At 40.6% G+C, this 22437-nt stretch overlaps 1 protein-coding gene across 1 annotated transcript in view; it reads right to left on the bottom strand.

Annotated features, from left to right (window-relative positions):
• Positions 1 to 22437, bottom strand: part of LOC143923530 (sodium- and chloride-dependent neutral and basic amino acid transporter B(0+)-like) — a 51622-nt gene that overhangs the window by 12074 nt on the left and 17111 nt on the right. The window contains exons 6-10 of the mRNA XM_077447315.1: positions 21570 to 21702; positions 17750 to 17890; positions 15957 to 16185; positions 12934 to 13059; positions 3380 to 3498 (exon numbers count right to left, since the gene is read on the bottom strand). Of these exons, the coding sequence (XP_077303441.1) occupies positions 3380 to 3498; positions 12934 to 13059; positions 15957 to 16185; positions 17750 to 17890; positions 21570 to 21702 (748 nt within the window). The remainder of the gene's footprint in view (positions 1 to 3379; positions 3499 to 12933; positions 13060 to 15956; positions 16186 to 17749; positions 17891 to 21569; positions 21703 to 22437) is intronic.

Raw genomic sequence — 22437 nt, 5'->3', positions numbered from 1 at the left:
TTAGACCCGCTAGAAAACAGCGATAATAAATTAGAATCACTCGCAGAATTGAGCGATAGCGATTTGTGGGGAGATCCGTCATCAAACACTGAAAAGTAATGACAGTGACAATTCTGCAAATGAGCAAATTTCAGTGTTTTTGATTTGATTACATTATTGAATGATTTTTATTATTATTATATTAGTATTTGGTATAATTATTTAGAGTTATTTATTATATTATAATTTATGATTTTGTTTTTCAAACTATCATACTCGGGATGTCTACTAGACTAGTTATTCCTAAGAATTACAGGCCTACAATATAAAACGCCAAATTTCCATGCAAAATAATTGTACCGCTTTCAGCACCAAAAATCTGAAATAATCATACCGCCAGGGAGGTTAATTCTCCTTTCAGGGGGCATGGTAGGGGGTGTGTACTATGCCTACATACTTTTGCTAGTAGGTGTCCCTCATTCCCATATATATATATATATATACATATACACTAATATATATATATATATACACTAATATATATATATACACACAATATACATACATATATATATATAGATAGATAGATAGATAGATAGATAGATAGATAGATAGATAGATAGATAGATAGATAGATAGATAGATAGATAGATAGATACACACACATAAATATGACAGGGGGGCATGGGGCATGGTTACTGTCTTGGGGGGTCTGATCGAGGTATAAGGAAGTTAATTATCTTACTCTTTTTCTAATCTAATTACTCTTTCCCCCTCAGATCCCCCCAGATTCTCTCTTCTCTCCCCAATTCTCCACCTCTGAGCTGGTGAATTAGGTAGGGTGAATTCTGACTCAGATCGCCAGTGAAGCGCTGAGATCGCAGTTTCATAAACCAGCCTTTTCTGTGTCAGTCAATGAGGATTCTCAGTGTGTGGAGATCATCAGTGGGAGAACATGTTCACACATATTCTCCCCCAATTTCATAAACCGTTTATGGACTGTGATCAGTGGCTCTCCTCTGGATCACTGCTGTTCACTGCTTCATAAACAGGCACCTCTATCAGATCAAGCAGATATAACATTTTGTTTTCTCATCCTCTAACTACTAGGATTGCGAAAGGCTGAATTTGATAGACCGGTTTCTTTTGTTACTCTATTAGCTATGTGAGTTCATAATATGTCTTTGTTAGGCAATCGTATGGCAATAAGATCCAATATAAGACAACACCCCACTTTTTCTCGCTATGTAAACAAAACTTTTTCTGATTATATTACATGTAACCAAAAGCATCTTTATCCTTGCAGGTTCAGCTTGGGGTTTGTAATCTTCTATCTATGGTGATTGTAGCCATATTAGTGCAACAGAACAGGTGAGTACTATCCATTCCATTTTTTTTTTTATTTGAACTAACAGTTAAAGCCCCATTCTCGACAACTAAAAAATGTTCGCTTTCAGTGGGGCTGTGCCTGCACTGCAAATATTAAATGCTCTTTATGGAAGGGGTCTTTGTGGCCTTTGCTTCCCTTTATCCGGCTCTTGGGGCACTATTCCTCCCACTGTCAATGGGGCACTTAAATTCTGAAGGACAATAAGCTGGCCCTTTGTATGAAAGTTTGGAAAACCCTGGCCTAGGGGAACAAAATATAAGATTTACTTACCCAATAATTCACTCCTCCCAGCAGCTAGACCGGTCCCTGCAGCTTCTTATCCACTACACTCCAGTAGTCTAGGGTCCTGCCATCATCAAGACCAAATTAGGGTCTGTAGCCCTAAGTTGGATGTGATGATGCTGAGGAACAGTCCACTGTTGGAGCACGGGGAAGCACCATCTGCTAGGGGAGCAGAGGATCAGGTAAGTGAAATAGTATCTACTTACTCTCAGACAAAACAAGCTATTGGCCCTTGCAGTGCGGATACAGCCCTACTGCAAGGGGTAGTTTTACATTTTGGAGTTGGAGCTTTAAAGCGGTAGTAAACTTGCAAAACAAAAAAAACGTTTCCCTTGCAAGGCAATGTTATAATGTGCTAGTATGCATCGCACACATTATGTGAAACTTATCTTAAAGTGAAGCCCTCCAGCAGTACACTGTCACAGGTGACAGGACTTCCATCTTCACCCAGTCTTCCTTCTAGGCTCACAGGCTCTAGTCCTTTAAATGGTTGAGCCATTATAATGTTACTCCTGTCCACGTTTACTATCACAGGACTCTGAAGTAACGGCACAGGTATGCCGTTCCTTCAGAGTGCATGCACTGGTGACATCACCGGTGGCTACACAAATTAATATCTCCTAAATGTGCCCTGTGATATCCACAGTACCTACAGATAAGCATTATTATTGGCTTACCCGTAGGTAAAACATAAATAAACAGCTTTTACTACCACTTTAAATATTCAGGACAAGCTATTGGGGTATTCTTGTATTTTCTGTGGTCACCAGCAGGGGTCTTTCAGCAGAATAGTGCCATAGTCAACACTCTGGCTTCTGAGAGACTGCGTAAAGTATATGTAATCTCTAACAATAAATTTCTCATATTTTCTCCCTTTTGGTCCATTGAAAGTGTTTTTTTTCTTTACAGTTGTTCAACCAGTGCAAACAAAAATCATGTGCCTCCATCCAGAAATCTTTTGATTCGATAACTGGTCCAGCTTGGACCAATTTAAGTGTACATATTCCATACTTGGCCCATTGACGCCGCTACTACAGATGCCCTGCTGCATGATAACCAAAAAGGGTTGCTGGCTTGGCACAGGCACCATTCAGAGAATGCCTTGCATTTTTCTCAGTGACTATGTGTTCTCTGATTGGACAAGGTGGAAATTGTTATGTTACCACCCTGCCTCTCTACCTCCTCCAAACAGAGAACGCTTTGCATTCAATGGAAAAAGCAAGGCATTCTCTATGGTGGCTTGGCTGAGTAGGCATCCTCCTTTTGGTTAGTATTTAGCAGGGCAGCTGCTTGGCAGGGGTCTCAGAAGGCAGCAAGGACCCTCTTCTAGAAGGATCTCACAGGTATGAGATATGTATACTGCCATTGGTCCAGGCTGGACCCAGGTATTTATTCAAATAAGTATATCAAGAATTCAGCTTTAAAGGAGATCTAAACCCAAATTAGATGCAAATGTGTTTGTTTAAACAGTATTGTAAACAATTGCCATTGTCATATCAGCAGGGATTTGCTCCAATGTCAGCTGCACATAATTGCTCTTAATTGCCTTCCTATATGTGACAAAGGCAGATTATGACAATGTGTGTTGGCAATGGCATAGACGCTTGTACCTAGGACACATCTAATATGATGACAAAGAAGAACACAACTGAGAGACAGTTGTCATCCCACAATAAACATTATAGCAACAATTACACTAAAACCTAAATTGGCAAACGTATTTCTTACCTGAGTGACACAGACAAGTCCAAATAAGAAAAACACAATACAGGCTCCTATAGTGATAACACCTCTCATCTTCTTCATCACTGCTGGAAATGCGTCGTGAATGGTGGTTGTAATTGTTTCTGCCATAGGAAACATATACTTTAGGATATTTATCTTAAATTAGCAATTCAATTTCTTTACGAATGGACATTTTTCTCATGAATTGGTTTTCTTATTTTTTGTGCAGTGTTATGTGTTGCATATGAACATAATATATGTTATTCACAATTAAAGCTAGAGTGCAGAACAATAGCACACATAGGGACTAAGTAAGTAGAGTGTGTTCAGTCTGCAAAGTGAAGGTTTACTAAGGCTAAATTCACACCTATGCATTTTTAGTGCTTTTTGCATTTTGCAGATTTGCACTACAGTCCATTTAACATGATTTCCTATGGAATATGTTCTGTAGTGCAAATCTGCAAAATGCAAAAAGTACCAAAAATACATTGATGTGAATGCAGCCTGAGGCTCCATTCACACCTGAGCATATTGATTTACTGGCTTTTTTTCTGGTGTTTTTTGTAAGCATTTTTGCAGCTTTTTACGCATTTTAGAAGCATATTACAACGGTTTTAAAGCTTTAGGTGTTTCTGTTTAGCCAATAGAAAGCTAGGGGGAGGAAAGGGAGAGGAAATTAGGGATGGAAAGCTGCGGTTTGAGTAGAAAACAAGCAACTAAACGCTCATAAAATGCTCAAGTCAGGCATTTTTATTGAAGTCTACGGGGCTAAAAACGTTTGTAATCTGCCAAAAAGAAGCCCATATACTTTTTTGAGTGAAAGGCATTTTGCTTTAGGTGACAGAATGCTCATACGTGAACAGAGGCCAATAAAATTATTATGATTTGACTTTTTGAGCATTTTAGAGCTAAAAGCTTTAAGCACAAAATCGCTCAGGTGGGAACGGGGCCTTAGTGAATAAGGCGATGATGGGGGTTGATTTACTAAAACTGGAGAGTGAAAAATCTGGTACAGCTCTGGATAGAAATATATCAGCTTCCAGATTTTTTTTTTGTCAAAGCTTAATAAAACAAGCTGAAGTTAGAAGCTGATTGACTACAATGTGCAGCTGCACCAGATTTTGCACTCTCCAGTTTTAGTAAATTATTATTATTATTATTATACACAATTTATATTGCGCCAACAGTTTACACAGTGCTTTACAATGTATAGGGGAGGGACAACACAATAACAGTACAGTTAAACACAAAATGTACAGGAGGGCCCTGCTCATAGAGCTTACATTCTAAAGGGAGGGGTGGTGTTACAAAAGGTAATATTGGCCCCTCTGCATTCTCTTTCAATAAGCAATTATGTGCAAGGGAACAATTAAGAAATTGTTTATGGAGACTCCATTGGCTAAGGTAACATTTAATTTTCAAAGTGAATATGCTTCACACCCTTAGTGAATCCATGCTATTGAAGCAATATAAGATCTCTTTTGCTTTACCAGTCTACACTGATGCAAAGCAAGCAATTTAAAATTGGGTGTGGATGTGTTGCATTTACATTTCGAGCACTATGGTAAAAAAAAAGTTGGATGGATGTGGCAGCTCTAATTGTTGGTTCATCTGCAGTTGACAACTAAAGGTATTTATGTAAAATGAACAATGCTCACACTTATGCCGCGTACACACGAGCGGACTGTATGGCATACTTAGTTCGTCATACAATCCGATGGACAGTCTGTCGTACTTTCCACTGAACGGACTTGACCACACACGGATGCAGAAACAGTCCGTCGAAAGCTTGCGCGATGACGTGTACAGCACGTACGACGGGACTAGAAATAGGAAGTCCAAGACACAGCAAAGCACCCTTCCGCCGTGTAAATCCTTTCTGGGCATGCGCCATTCTTAGTCCGTCGGACTAGCATACTGACGAGCGGATTGTCCGCTGAAACCAAAGTAAGACGGACAGAATTTTGAAAAAACCGAAATACTTAGTACGCCGGACTGCACGCTGAAAAAGTCCGCTGAAGCCCACACACGAGCGGATTGTCCGCTGAAATGTGTTTCGACGGACTAAGTACGCCATACAGTCTGCTCGTGTGTACGCGGCATTAGTAACACTGCAGTGAACATACATTCTGTGCATAAAACATAAAAGTTGCGAGAACAACTAATTAATAATTATCATAGCCATAAAGTGTTCTTGACTTTACTTTTTGTATATTGTGAAAGAAGGAAAAAAATTATGGCATAATAATTTCATTAACATTTTCATCTAGTTTTTTTCATCTTTTCTTTTGTCCTCTAATGATGTAGAAGTTCGGCAGGAGCAGAACTAACGGCAGATTTTTTTTTTTTACTTTGGATAGAATAAGGAAGGGTTATAATCCCTGTCAGTTTTTTACCATCCATTTCCCACAGCCAAAACGGGAAGTGACAGGAAATCCCTTCAAAGTGAGGAAATCCCATTCCCATTCAAATGAACTGGGTCAACTGAGTGTAATGAACATGATTGTGGCATAGTGATACAAGCTTTTCAGTGTTAAAATAGGCAGTGAGGAAGTAACATATTTCCTCCCAGTCACCTGTCAACCTTACTCTGAAAAGAAATCCACCACAGACCTCATTTCAAAGGGGCAGTAAGGGCTGTCACAAGTGGGAACAAGCCCAAATTGCAATTGGGACACTGGCTTAGTCATTTGGTTTGACTTTGTGTTTATGGCCAGGATAATACTGTTTTTTACACCAGACTCAAAAAGTTACATAATGATATTAACGCATATTGAAAAGCATTGTTTGCGGTGGAGAACTTCCTTCGAAGAACTACATTTATTATTGTAACAACAAAGCAATAGACTAGAGATAAGAAAAACTAAAGGAGCTGCAGCTAGCTTGGTTTCATTCTAACCTCTCTCAAAAAGTATACACTATAGTGCCAAAGGTTTGTGAACACCTCTGTGACATGTTGGACATCCAATTCCAAAACTATGGGCATTATTATTGAGGCACCCTTCATCCTTGTGGGGTCACCATACTTCTGGAAAGACTTTCCACTGGTTTTTGGAGGGTGTCTATAGCATTTTATGCCCATTCAGCCAAAGGATCATTTGCAGTGTCAGGTACTGATGTTGGGCAAGAATACCTGGTTTGCAATCATGGTTCCAATTCATCCAATAGGTATTTAGTAGAGTTGAGGCTGTGCGCACACCACTCAAGTTTCTTTACACCAAACTTGTAAAATCATGTCTTTATGGATATGGCTGTGTGCACCTGAATTCAACCATTTGGAGGGATGTTCACATACTTCTAGCCATATAGAATAAGTGGTTAAGGCACATCTCTTCCTAATTCCCAGAGTGGAAATGTTGTCCACAGCAATCAGTTAGTTGTTTGCTTTTTACAGACCACTTTGGCCTACAGGTAAGCCTAGATTAAGGCTTACCTGTAGGTCCATGAAATATCTCCTAAACCTACACGGTTTAGGAGATATTTGCAAAAAGACAGACACCACTGTCTACGGAGCATGCGCCGTAGACAGCGGCGCTCAGGCGCACTAAGCATGCCGCTGCTAATGGTGATATGCCGTTAGTGGCGGCTCCCGTGCGCATGCAAAGGGGTGACGTCATCGCTGCTCCAGCCACTCACAGTGCCGGAGCAGCGATACCCGGAAGAAGATGGACGCTTCCTGCTACAGAGGACAGCGGTGACTTCGCTGGCTCCTGTGTCAGGTAAGTGACACATAATGGGCTACTATGAGATGCATAGTAGTCCATTATGCTTTACCTTTGCAGGGAGACAAAGAGAAAGTAAACCCATCAGGGTTTACTTCCTCTTTAATGTCCTATTGGAACCCTAAGGCAAAAAAATTAATTGTTTGCCTAAACATCCAGTAATATTTATGCTCAAATTTTCTAAGCCTATGCTATAGCAAACCATACAAATTACAATCTACACAATTTCCTTTAGATCGACCAACAACTATGTAGTAAAAAGGCCTGCCTGACCGTATACAAATCGATTGGATAGTTTAGGTAGGGCCTCATATAATTTGGTTTTGGTAAATTATTTAATTCATTTAAATTTGTCTTACAGTTAGATTGTAACGTGTAAGGAAAGAACATTGGCATTCTGACTGGTCAGGTTCTGGCTTGATCCATTGTGATTTCAGCATTATATTTCCTGGGTTAAAACAATATAGTGCAAACATTAGACAGTCCTTCATTTACATTGCTTGATGCTTACTTTTCTCATCTGTTAAAGCTAAATGACTGCATGTTTTAACATGACGTACATGTTGGGTAATATTCTTACCTATCAAACCTGATTATTTCTCACAGCATAAAACGTACTGTTTGACTCATTAAGGAGGAACACTATACAAATCTGATTACTCAGCTAAGACTTTTAACACCTGAGGGATAGAGAAATGTGAAATGTTCCAGCACCAAATGGATAAACTTTACCTTGGTTTCTTTACTAAATGCTTGCTGCTGCAACAACATTTCTTCTGAGACACGTGTGTCTTAACGAAAATTGATTTTTTATTTTATTTTTTATTTTGATTTGATTTTGATTTGTTGCTATAATTGCATGGATTTCTTTCATTCAGCCTTGGTTCACTTTGATAGTAGGAATGAAATCCTGTGAGTTCAGCAGAAATTTCACCCCGAAGTTGCCAAATGTAGTACAGAAACTACTTTTGGGAAGCAGTGCGGTGCTGCAAATGCAGCCTCACACCGATTTGGACGGTGCCATTGCTGGCAATGACTGCCAATGTGGCATACGATTTGACATGATCTAAAAGATTCCTAAACAGTTAAACAACATAGATAAATGAATCCCCCTTACAGGCTTGTCCAGAACATCCTACTCAAAGAGACACTGTGTTTTTTTTAGATTTAGGCCAGCCATAGACGGTTCCTGCTGAACCAGCCGAGATTCAAACTATGTATGGGCAGGCTGAATTTACCAAGCTGATCAATCGTTCAACTTGGGTACAACCAGCCTGCCAGATTGTACATGCAATTATCGCTAGTTACTGGTATAGCAGCTAGCAAAAATCACTGTATTTTTTTGGCGGGGATTACTTCCCCTGCCCCTCTGTCGACAGAATACAATGAATCAGCAGGAGGGATTCCCCTGTCAACATTGTCTGTGTTGATGGGGAAATCAGGTGAATTTCTTTACTGCAACCCATTGCAACCCATTACTCACCATGCTGAAGAAACTCAGATGCCTTCTCTGCTTTTATCAATAGATGCAGAGAAGGCATTTAATCAAGTTCACTTGCTGTATTTGAACCATGCATTGATGAAATTAGCTTTTTCAGGCACTATACTGTCTGCTATTACGGCTTTGTATTATTCCCCCTCTGCTAGGGTCTACTCCTCCAGCCTTGTCTCTAAACCGTTTACAGATTCCAATGGTAGGAGGCAAGACCATAGCCATTCACTCTCACCCTCACACAACTTCTCCAAATGGTTTATTTTAGGCCTAAGTCTCGCTGACCCCACTCGTAAGTAACTTACAGAAATGTTGTCCTACTCCTGGGCGGATAAAGGAATCACTTACTTGGGGATAACTTTAACCTCATAGTCAGCCTATTTAGTCAAGGTCAGTTATAAACCATTGATTAGTAAAATGGCTAAAGAAACACAGCAATACTTCCAATGCTAACGCTCTTGGATGGGCAGACTTGCTACTTTCAAAATAAGGTAATGATACTATCGCAAATTTGCTATGTTTTTAGAACCCCATCCATCCCAGTGTACTCATCTTACCTGTGTTCCCTTACCTCCATCCTCAAAAAAATTCTTTTGCAGAATAAAAGAGCTTGCTGTTCATACACCCATCTTATTAAACACAAAAAGACTGGTAAAATAGGCTTTCTGAATATTTCAGACTACTTGTTCGCTTGTTTACTTTATGGATATTTCAGACTACTTTTTGCTACCTAACTGACCCAATTGAAACAGTGGTTCCTTCCCTCACCAGACAACCTATGGTAGTATATGCAGTGCAAGGGCCTGCCTAGTTACATCCAATTTGAAAGTATTTAGGTTTGACCTCATATTATATGGTTTTGGTATATCTAAAGGAAAATTGTACAAGAAAATTGTATAATGTGTAGCCAGCTTTAGCCATACCTTGAACCCTAAATTGCTACTACTAGCCAATTTATGGAAACCGGTTAACGTAATCTCCTTTCCCAACACGGTTAAAGCAGTTGTATACACGTACATGAAAAAAAACACACAAAAAAAGATAAAACCCTGTAAGGTAAAGGCATAATGAGCTAGTATCCACTGCATACTAGCTCATTATGAAATACTCACCTTAGAACGAGGTCCCAGTATCGCATCCCGGTCCAAGCCAAGGGCAAAATGTCAGCTCCCTCGGCGTGGACCGGGATGCGATACGGGGACCTTGTTCTAAGGTTTCTTTCGGGTTCACAGCTCTGGAGCTGTGAGTGGCTGAAGCCGCAAAGACACCACTCCCGCGCATGCACAAGGAAGTATTCACTTCGGCAAGGTTTGGCAGCATCTGCCAGACCTTCAGCTGGGCCTTTAACGCGCATGTGCTGCTTGCGGCTGCATGCAAAGTGAATGTCTCCTAAACTGTACAGGTTTAGGAAATATTCATTTTACCTACAGGTAAGCCTTATTATAGGCTTACCTGTAGGTAACATTTTTTAAAAAAAAAGGGTATACAACTGCTTTAAAGTAGCATTCCTAGCACTTACTAGACCATCAGTAAAAAATAGACATAACATAGAAGTTCTCGCCCCTATTTCAACGTTGGAAATTCTCATTTCCTACCTCTCAACAAGAAGGTGGCAGGAGGCAGGCATACGTTGGATAGAGGACTTATTCAATTACTTTAAGCCCAAATCACTATCAGCGCTCACAAGCTTCTATCATACACCACTTTCTGAATACTTCAGAGATATGCATGCCTTGACATTCTTGAAAGTTCACCTTAAACCTTCTATGTACTGTATGTCCACCCCCAAGCTTGTAAGTTCTTTATGTGCCACACTCCTGCTACCAAAGGCATATCGCTATTTTACTCAATCCTTCAATACAAAGAGATCTTTCACAAAACTCCTCTCATGATCCAATGGGAGTCTGATCTTCAGTGGATATTAGCGATGCAGTACTCACACAGTGTCATCCATTGTGTAACACATTGGGAACTATCCCAAAATATCATGTCCTGTTGGTACTTCCCCCCCCCCCCCCCCACCACCTTGCTTGATTGTCCCTAAATAACTTACCTTTTTGCTGGAGAGGTTGTGTACATACTGTCATCATCATCCACATCTGTGCCTGCAAAGGCCTGACCAGTTTCTGACATAAAACCTTTCAGTTTATATTCCCAAATTACCAGTGTGCTCACTAGGCCTGACCTGACTTTAGCTTTACTGTGTTTAGGTATAGTGTGCTTCCCCAAGGAATGTTGTGCCATTGTAGTCCTTATATCCTTGGCTGCTAAATCAGTTCTGAAATTACAGCTACAGTGGAACCTTGGATTACGAGCATAATCTGTTCCAGGAGAATGCTTGTAATCCATAACCATCGCATATCAAAGCGAGTTTCCCCATAGAAGTCAATATTTTCCGAATGGCTCCGAGAGTCACTAGCACCCCCCCCCCCCCACCTCTGGCCAAATGCGGTACTGCACACCACAGAGGCTTGAATCCTGCTTGTTTTGCGAGACAACACTCACAAACCGAGTCAGGATTTAAAAAAAAAAGAATTGCTCGTATTGCATTACTCGCAATCCGAGGTTCCACTGTATTCTAAAATGTATCTATGAATACAAAAAGGCTCTTGCCATCCAAACTGGATCCTTTTCAAAACTCCAACAAGAATGGAACCCTTGGATCCAATTGTTACCCTCATGACACAAATTATTATTATTATTTCTGCTACTTTGTGTTGCTAAATGTTATTACTGTCTACAAATGCTTTGATGTAATTATCAATAAAGGTCTGCACACGACTATTAACCTCTTCCCGTCCATGCTATACTCGAAAGACGGCTACATCGCGGACTTGTTTTGCTGGGAGGTCATCCCTGGACGTCCTCCCGTGCTTGAGGGGCCTGTACGCCCTCTATTTTCTATGAGACTCGGCTGATCACAGAGTAAGTAAGTGAGTAAGGGGTCGATCCCAACTCCTTACCACATGATCAGCTGTCAGCCAATGACAGCTGATCATGTGACGTAAACAGAGACGGTAATTGGCTATTTCTTCTCCTCATGCTGGTAGCATGAGGAGAAAAAAAAAATGCTGATGACTGGCAACTGCGAGAGGGACATCGCCCCGATCATGAAGAGGCTTATGTGCCCACCACTAGTGCCCACCAGTGCCACCTACCAGTGCCCATCAGTGCCACTAACCAGTGCCTATCAGTGCCACCTACAAGTGCCCATCAGTGCCATCTATCAGTGCCACCCATCAGTGCCAGTCATCAGTGCCACCCACCAGTGCCACCCAGTGCCTTCTTATCAGTGCCCATCAGTGTCTTCTTATCTGTGGCTATCAGTGTTGCCTTATCTGTGCCCATCAGTGCAGCCCATCAGTGCCCATTAGTACAGCCTGATCAGCGAATATCAATGAAGTAGAAAAATTACCTGTTTTGCTAAATTTTATAACAAACTATGAAATGTTTTTTTTTTTCAAAAATGTTTTGTCTTTTTTTGTTTGTTTAGCAAAAAATAAAAAACCCATTGGTGATTAAATACCACCAAAAGAAAGCTCCATTTGTATGAAAAAATGATACAAATTGCATTTGGGTACAGTGTTGTATGACCGCGCAATTGTTATTCAAAGTGTGACAGTGCTGAAAGCTGAAAATTGCACCCATATGTGTTTTTGCTATGATTCACCCTTGGAGCGCATATCTTTGTTGTATTAAGCTTCATGTTAGATGATATACTTGGTTATACCTGTTGTACAATTGTGTGTAGATGCCTAATACAAACTTATTGCTAAAGCAGTTTGACAATGTGGTGTGCTTATGCTATATATTCAAAACGACGTATGCTTTGATCCCTTGTTTTTTTTTCCTCTTCCCCTTCCCTGGCCTACTACGTATGGAGTCCTTTTCATTTCTTCCTTTGTATCCAACTTAATTTCTTGTATGATTGCTGCTATGCTTTATTACCTAAACATAGTTGGCAAGATGCCTGTCTGGTTTTACCTTGTTATCTTTTCTAAATACTCAATAAAAACGTATTGTTGCAAAAGTCAGTCAGTTGAACAGTTGGCTTTTGTTAAGCTGGGTGGTGCCGACAGAGCAACTTGCTATCAAACCCTATTATTATATAAGTACCCCCCCCCTCCTTTTCATTACTGTAAACTAGGCTATAAATGATATAAATGACAGTCCCGAGTCCATGTATTCATCATGTCCAGTAAATTATAATTGTTTCTTCCTTGCTACAATTTAGATTAAAGGAATATTTCAATTGAAGTAGTTCCACTGTTTTAGCACAACGATGTGTATTTGTTATGACTAGCAGTTCTTTGCTTAGTCGAAGGCATATCAGCTGTACCTACCGACAGATGCAAACTGAGAATCAAGTCCTAAGGTGAGCAGCATGAAGAAGAACAGAACGGACCAGAGTGGAGCCACGGGCAGCTGGGACAGAGCTTCGGGGTATGCAATGAATGCCAATGCAAATCCTGGAGAAGAACACAAAGGATTATGTTAACTTAAATATGAAAGGTATTTGAGTATGTGCAGATTATGCAGCCCATCCCTGATTAGCACATGCAAGTTATCCAAGTTAAAGTAATTGTAAGAGTTCGTTTTTTTTTTTTAATAACAAACATATCATACTAACCTCCACTGTGCAGCTTGTTTTGCACAGAGTGGCCCCGAACCTCGTCTTCTGGGGTCTCCTGGTCACCCGGCAGTTCTCTTAGCTCCTCCCCGCATTAGATAGCCCCTTAGGAGAAGCGCTTCCCCGACGGTTTTACCTTGCGGGCACGTTCCCGAGTCCGCCATTCGGTGTCCATAGCCGCCAAATATATGACTCAGCCCCTCAGCCCCCTCTACTATCAATCTATCCAATCAAGAGCCGAGAACCCCAGACAGAGAGGCACGTCCCCGCCAGGTTTAGTTCCAGTGCTCAGGTAAGTAAAGGGGGGGGGCGGTCACTGCCAGGCGTTTTTTCACCTTAATGCATAGGATGCATTAAGGTCAAAAACCACAAAGGTTTACAACCCCTTTAAAGAAAATGTTGCTGTAACTGTTTACGTAACTGCTGTGTGAGCTGGATTTTGGCTTCAATTTGTAAGTGTATCTAAATCTGCTAGTCCATCTAACGCTCCCCTTCCCCCCGACTGACAATGGTGCTGTCCAAAGGTGTGCCTCTTTGCTCCTTCAGCCGGAGTGGGGGCAGTCTAATACAGGAGGTGTGTTACTGGCCAGATCACCAGGTGATCTGGCCAGTAACACAATAATAAAATGAATGCAGTCACCACACCTAATAATTGGTAAGCTGAATTAAATTACATATTTTATTTTGGATGTCGTACCATTTACAGTTTGCAAATTGAGGGATTTATATTCTTTTTTTTTTTTAGTCATGCAACTTTCAACATCAAAGTCGCATGACAATTCGTTCCCCATGTTTTCCAACAATAACCATTCAGATATGTGTGACTTAAAGTTGCAGCGACTTCAAAGTAGTGAACATGCACTACTAAAGTTCATCTTTCATGCAACTTGAGGGCCATAGACTTCAATATTAATTCTGAAAAGTTGCATGAAAGTCATACTTGAATGTTATACAAAGCAACAGTTGTGCAACAGTTGCCTAATATCACTGGTCAAAGCCAAATTTGTATCCAAGTCACACCCATCCAAAGTTGCGTCAAAATGTTGCATCAAAGTTGCACTCTAAAGTTGGTACAAGTGTGGCTGGAGCATAAAGTGGGGTAAACACTATAAGAAAATCGATGATCGAAAATTCGTATGAAAATTCTCTTGAAAATTTTTGTACGACAAAGGCTTTTTTTTGTTGTTTATTGTTTCTGCTCTTGTACAGTCTTTCTTTTCAGATTTTCTTGTATGAAAATCATATGAAAACGGTACAAATTAAACTAAAATTATTCATTCTGTTCCCGTACCAGAAAATTTTTGGAGTTTGTCCCTTTGAGAATTTCCATACGAAAGTTGTTTACACACTATATGAAAATCGCACAAAAATTTTTTGGATGAAAATGTTCATCTGATTTTCTTATACAAGCAGTCCCCGAATTACGAACACATTAAGGACTGTGGGTTTGTTCGTAACGTAAGTGCAATTTGTGTGTAAGTCCGAACACTGCTTGTAAGTTTAACTTTCGCCTGTGCAGGGATGCAGGATGTTCTGGCTTCCACCTGTGCAGGGATGTGAGATGTTCTGGCTTCCACTTGGGCATGGATGTGGGATGTTCCGGCTTCCGCCTGGGCATGGATATGGGATGTTCCGGCTTCCGCCTTGGCATGGATGTGGGATGTTCCGGCTGCCACCTGTGCAGGGATGTGGGATGTTCTGGCTTCCACCTGGGCATGGATGTGGGATGTTCCGGCTTCCACATGTGCAGGGATGTGGGATGTTCTGGCTTCCACCTGGGCATGGATGTGGGATGTTCTGGCTTCCACCTGGGCATGGATTTGGGATGTTCTGGCTTCCACCTGGGCAGGGATGTGGGATGTTCCCGCTTCCACCTGTGCATGGATGTGGGATGTTCCGGCTCCCACCTGTGCATGGATGTGAGATGTTCCGGGTTCTGCCTGTGCAGGAATGTGGGATCATGATGTTCCAGGCGCTTCTGGGGCTCTTCTGGCCATGCAGTACATGAAGTACTGCAGTGTGGGATGTGGCAAGATAGCTGCTCAGAGGCATCCAGGACCAGTGTGGAGGACAAGCAGCCGGCATTGAGGCCATTCGTAAGCAGGAGTCATTTGTAACTCGGCTGTTTGTAACTTGGAGACTGCCTGTAGTGTGTAGGAGCCTTAAGGCCCCTTTCACACTGCCGCGACTTGAAAATCACATGATTTTGTGCCTGCGATTTCAGGGAATGCCTATGAAATTTTGAGTTCTATAGAGCTCAACTCACATCAATGTCAGACAAAAGTAGTACAGGGACTAATTTGAAGTTGGTGCGACTTGAAGACACACAGATATGAATGGTTATCATTGGGATTCATGGGGTACAACTTATCATGCAACTCTGATGTCCAAAGTTGCTGGAAAAGTCGCAAAAGTGTGAAAAGGGCCTTAGGGATCACAATTGCAACAAGAGCTGGTTGTCACTCAGTCCTTGGAAGGGGTTCCCTATAATAGGCAATCTGCATATAATACATAGCAAGAAACATTAAAAGACAGATAAATGTTACAGTATGTGTTCAATTCATCCTTGAGCTGTTGCTAATACATATTTCACTTTAGCTAGCACTGAGTGCTTATAAATACCAGGAGGCTCTTAATGCCACAAGCCTCACTGCAAGAGTGCATTGCTAGAATTCTCTCAAGCGTATGCCATTATACTAAACTATGCAATTAGTAAGCTACATTTGGATTAGTTACCTGAGTCCACTACATCTTTTACTGGTTTCTGTGCTTTAAAAGCCATGTGACCAAGTATAGAGAAGATGGCAAATCCAGCAAACACACTGGTGAGGCAATTGGTTACACACACCATTATGGCATCGCCATAACTATTGTTGTGAAATTTGTTGTAGGACGAAAGAGCTGTCAGTCCACCCCACGCCACTGACAGAGAGAAGAAAATTTGCGTAGCAGCGTCTTTCCAAACCTTCAAAAAGAAACAAAATATTAAAATCATTGTGATTATTTACATACCTTTAGTGTAACCTTACTAAGTAACCCAACAAAATCATTCTTTTACCGTTTAAGTGGAAAGCCTTTCACCTTGGAAATGATGCCTACTGCAGCCCTTCTTTGGATTCCGTTCCTCTTATGCTCCATACACACAGTCGGATTTTTAGATGGAAAATGTTCCATGGGAGCTTTTCGTCGGAAATTCTGACTGTGAGTAGGCTTCATTGGACATTTTCCATAGGAATTTACGTCACACAAAATTTGATATCTGGATCTCAAATTTTCCGACAACAAAATTTGTTGTCAGAAATTCTGATCGTGTGTACACAATTCCGATGCACAAAGTTCCACACATGCTCGGAATCAAGAAGAAGAGCCGCACTGGCTATTGAACTTAATTTTTCTCGGCTAGTCGTACGTGTTGTACATCACCGCATTCTTGACGTTCGCAATTTCCAACCAACTTTGTGTGACCGTGTGTATGCAAGACAAGTTTGAGCCAACATCCATTGGAAAAAATCCATGGATTTTGTTGTCGGAATGTCCGAACAATGTCTGATCTGTGTACGGGGCATAAAACCCAGTCAAGGATAAAGTACTTCTCTGCCTTCTATGGATAACAGAAAGGCTAGTAACTGGCCACAGACAACTTGAATTTCAACCAACTCCTTCTGAGTTGACTGAAATGTATCTGGCTCAATTAAAGTAATAAAATTTAAAAATCGTCCGAGCCAGGTGGAAAATGATCAGATGGGCAAGGGCTGTATCCAATCAGATGTAGTCAGTGTTCAACAGAGCCACTGTATTCAGTGGTAGCACTGGCATTGCAGTCCAATACAATACAAGTGCGGCACCAGTGCAACCCACAGTGGAGATTCCTCTATCTACACCATTTAGCATGGAATGGGAATGATTGATTTTCCCTTGTTCAGCCCATGGTGTATGGCTAGGTAAAGCTGATAGTGTTGGAAATACTTAGAGCCATGTTCTTTTCTACATGAATTAATGGATTTGTTTCCTAATGATTTCTCTTTAAGGCTTTCATTAGAAAGAACAATAATTAGATCCTTATTTAAATAATTTGATTGCAAATAATACGACTAGATTTGATGTAAACAGATCCCAACTCTATATTTTCTGACTTTCCCCCATCGTAAGGAAGGCTTTTTTTGGCTTGAAGGTGGAATTAAATTTATTCTCTTAGGACAAAAAACTGTTGTCATCTAATGACATTATAAAACATTCTTCCGCTTTTTTTTTCCGTTTGAGTCCACAATTTTAGTGATTTACAATAATGCAATAACATATTCATATAACACTTCTACGATTAACATTTTTGGGTTGATTAACTGGAGTGTGCAAAATCTGGTGCAGCTTTGCATAGAAAAAAATTGGCTTCCAAGTTTTTTTCTCAATGCTTAATTGAACAAACTGCATTTACAAGCTGATCGGCTACCTTGCACAGCTGCACCAGACTTTGCACCCTCCAGTTTTAGAAAATAAACCCCATTATCTTTGTTTACAGTTTAGAAACTTACGTCCGCATTAGCAAGTTTTGAAATGTCTGACTGCGTTCCAATATAAAAACTAATTCCATCAGAGGCTCCTTCCAGCGTAACCCCTCGTATCAGAAGAATGAATAGTACAATATAAGGAAATATGGCCGTAAAATACACCACCTATCAAAGCAAACATCACAAGATCAGCATGCTATTCTTCATTTTATCAGATAACTTCTAAAACAGGTATTACAAATTCAACTAGTAGGTTAGCATATGGATTAAAACAATGCAGGTTCACACCACATCTTTACAACCAAAAGTTAACTTACTTTAAGTGAGCATATCCTCAGGCTATACATATTAAAGTATCGGCAATAAAGAATAAAAGCACTTTAAAAGAAGCCCATATTTGCCTCTGTAGCTGAGGGCTTTGCAAAGAGATTTATATTCAAATTTCACAACAGAGGCAAAGAAGTCATATATTCTTTCCTTTTTACCTTCCATAGATGGCAGATTCTTTACAGCCTGACAGTCATCTAATGTAATAAACACACCAACTGAAACCCAACTGTAGAGTATTTTCCTGTTTGCCTCGAGGATGAATTGCTTCACAGTACAAGCAGCTAGAATGCTTATTTTAAAACGTTATTACTGCTTGAGGATCGTAGACACAGTGGCAGGCCAAGGAAACGTAATGCAGCAGATGAAAGACACATCATGCTTACTTCCCTTTGACATCAGAAGATCTCCAGCAGTACCACCAGCACAGAACTGGTAGAAACCAGTGGGACCCAGGTACAGCCATCTTTTGTCCAGAGAAGTCTGGGCAGAAGTGGTCATCATGGAAGAATTACAGCCATACTTCTACTCTGGAAACAAGGCTAAGCAACTCAACTATGCATTGAGACATAGAAACTGGGGTACAGCAAAATGGCAGCATGTGCTCTGGACTGATGAGTCAAAATTTGAAATATTTGGCTGTAGCACGAGGCAGTTTGTTTGCTATAGGGCTGGACAGCAGTACAATAATGAGTGTCTTCAGGCAATAGTGAAGCATGGTGGAGGTTCCTTGCAAATTTGGGGCTGCATTTCTACAAATGGAATTGGAGATTTGGTCAGGATCAATGGTGTTCTCAATGCTGAGAAATAAGGGCAAATAATTCTCCATCAAGCCACACTATCAGGGAGGTGTGTGATTGGCCCCAAATTGATTCTGCAGCAGAACAACAATAATGAACATATAGCCAATGTCAATTAAAAACTATCTTAAGCATAAAGAAAAAAACTGAGTCCTTCAAGTGATGGTTTGGCCCCCACAGAGCCCTGATCTCAATATCATTGAGTCTATCTGGGAATATGTGAAGAGACAAAAGGATCTGAAGCAGGCTACATCCACAGGTGATCTGTGGTTAGTTCTCCAAGATGATTGGAACAACCTACCTGCAGAGTGATTTCAAAAGCTGTGTGCAAGTGTACCTAGAAGAATTGATGCTGTTTTGATGGAAAAGAGTGGTCATGCCAAATATCGATTTGATTTGGATTTTTCTTCTGTTCATTTACTTTCTATTTTTTAAATGATGAAAATAAACACTTCTATTTCTGAAAACACACAGGGTTTGCAGTAATGCAGAGTGCGAAGCTCCAGAATGTTGTTTCTGAGTGAAGAAGACTGGGGTTTCAGTTTTCTTTGGATTTGGTAGTCTTGGATCAGGGTCTGGACTCTGGAGCTTAAAGGCTTCAAAGTGTCTTGGGTGGGACAAGCTTTCAAACCCTTTTCTAGGTCTTTCTGGATATCTGCAGGCTGTGTGAATATGCAAGTGTGCATGATCATTATAAGCAAGGAGCTGGCCAAAGCCCAAAAAGAGAGCTGTGTGCTCCAGCCAGTTGTACTCCCATTAAGAGAGATGATACCCTCGAGAGACTGCACTCCATGTTGGAGAGATTCCATACCCGCAGGACTGAGAAAGTCAGGACAGCTTAGCGCGTCTGGGAGAGCTGGAGCGACTAAGCAAATCCAGGGCACAGAGAGAGTTTGTAAGTGCAGTTGCACATTGCAAGTGCAATTACTCCAGAGCTTAGTAAATGAGGTAAAGCATCATTTTGTAAAGAATACCCAATCACATGCAAGGAAAATAAAAAACAGCATGTTTGCTTGTACATGATGGGATTATGGAAGTCAACAGAGTTTCTGCCAATTTACTAAGCTCTAGAGCAATTGCTCTTTTAGTGCACAGTCAATTTGCCTTTAGTAAATAAACCCCTAAGAGTAGAATTGTGCAGTGAGGTGCTGTAACTGAAGGCTGAGTGAGCCAGAAGAGGTTTGGGTCCTGACTGCTGAAGAGTAAGCCAGGTGGCTTAGCATTTTTGTTACATGTTTTTGCTTGTAATGTTTTGTGAAGCTGAAACCCCCTGCGTGAGAAATACTGGCGTAAGAGACTTTGTTTTCTTTAATTTCCTTTAATAAAAGTGGTCCACCCAAATATGGAACTTCAACTTTAAGTACTCATGACCCCTTGACATGCCACATTTGGTATGTCATTTTTTTGGGGGTGGGGGGGGGGGGGCGAGTACCTGGTTTTGACAGATACTCAGCTCCCACTTCCTCTCCTGACATCACGGCACTGAGCGGACGTTCAGCTCCCACCCCCTGCAATCTTCAGGGACACGTCACAGGTTCCAGAAGATTGCCCAGCCATTCAAGACAGCGCAGCGTGACTCGCGCATGTGCAGTGCATGCCTGGCTGTGAGGCCGCAAGCTGTCACAGCCGGGTGCCCACACTTGCAATGCTGGCCCCGTGCAGAGGAGGGGAAGAGGTACAAGGCATTGGGCGGCCCCATCGCTGGACTGTGGGACAGGTGAGTGGGTGTTCATTAAAAGTCAGCAGCTACACTTTTTGGAACTGCTGACTTTTAAATGGGTGGAAATCCACTTTAACCACAGTTTAGACTGTCATGACTCATTAAAATGCTCAACACCACTGAACTAATAATCTATATATATATATATATATATATATATATATATATAGATAAAATATTCCACACTGCAGACAGCCATGTAGTACTAGTAGCCAACTTAATCCAACCCAAATATAATCTGATTTTAGAGTGCAAAGTATTAAGCTACCTCAGTAGTATATGTTAATATTTGGTAGAAATGGATTCTTTATGAGGTAATATAATTTCATGCAGGGATCAGCTGTACAGTTTATGACGCAGTCTCTCTTAATGGTTTACGGTGCAATGCGTTTTAATGCATGGCTGCGTATATCATTTACAGGCCAATGATTTTATTGGTTTAGAGCTTTATTGGCAGATACAGAAGATACAGAATTACTTTTCATGAGGTTACATCTTGAGACTTGAGTTCATATTCTTGACTTTATGGGATAATATTTGCTATTGCTTTATGTTGCTTAAGGCATGCATTTTAGTACTTCTACAGGTTGATTGTTCTGTAGCAGTACTGGAGTAGCAATTTAATGTTCAGCCTGTTAATGGTACACTATATAAGAGAGTGGTGTACCATATAGTTTTATGTCAGATATAACTAATTATGTACAGGAGCTAATTGACTTTGAATATGACTTTCATGAAGCGGAAACTCGGCATGATCACAGTTCAGCTTTGAAGATGCTTATCATTATCATTGATATGCTCATGTCTTTTAAAGTGTGTGTTAACCCAAAACGTTTTAATTTTAGGTATAGTGGAGAAGTGTTAAAAGCTCTGTCAGGGGTACATTGTTGGTTGTTTCCCTTCAGGGAAATGCCATCTCATGGCTTGTCCTGGTGACCATTGCAATATAAAGTACTACATATAATGCACAGAATAACCTTAGTAAGAAGCATATTACCTTTCCAGAAGACTTTATACCTTTGAACAAAGCAGCGCCAATTATTATCCATGCCAAGAGGAGGCAAAGGGCCAAATACCAGACAACATTTCCTGTTTCATCAAGTCCACTTGATCGACGAAGTGCCACTTTACTATAAAAGATAACAAAGTCTGTTATCAGTATAAAAAGGCTACTGGTGCAGATCATTTTTATGTTTTAGGAAACTGAATAGAAATGTATAGGATCTTGGTAACATATTGATTGGAATATATAGCAAATACTAAGTTTTAACCTCTTTGCTGCTCTGGAGCTTTACGGCTCAGCCTGGGTATGGGGGTTAATAACTCACAGGCCCCTATGTAGTTTAGAGCAGATAACATAATTCAAATAAAGACGTTTGAATCCCATTAGGCAACTGCACAGCTTACTCATATATGTTCTAAATTGAGACACCTGGAAAAGTTAATGTTAAAAGCCCTAGCTTAGAAAAGGTCAAGTAAATGTAATATTTAACCAAGCTCCATTGAAAATTTCCAATCCTCATGCTGAAAATCTTCTGTGAGCCAACAAAAAACAAGGAGGCAATCTCACTGAGTTGCTATTGTGATTTAGAAAACCCTGTAACAATTTTTGGATTAGAAAGTCCAGTAACTTTGTCTTTACTGAGAGTTTTATACAATCTTTTCTAACGAGATTAATCAAGCTTCTTGTGTCAGGCCAGGAAATCAAAAATGACTTAAGCCAGAAAGCTACCACGCTTAGAAGGTGTTTGGTAATGGCAACTTCCATACTTTTCTCAGTACAGGTGTTACTTCAAGTTGGCCTGCCATTATTTTGATAGGGATGCTATAATACTGTATACTGCCTGATTGGGGAGACTCTGCTT

The sequence above is a fragment of the Lithobates pipiens genome, unplaced genomic scaffold (genome assembly GCF_037356315.1).
Source record: "Lithobates pipiens isolate NorthernLeopardFrog02 unplaced genomic scaffold, aLitPip1_a1.2 Scaffold_1, whole genome shotgun sequence".
Classification (NCBI taxonomy): Eukaryota; Metazoa; Chordata; class Amphibia; order Anura; family Ranidae; genus Lithobates; species Lithobates pipiens.
This window is presented reverse-complemented; position numbering and strand designations above follow the sequence as displayed.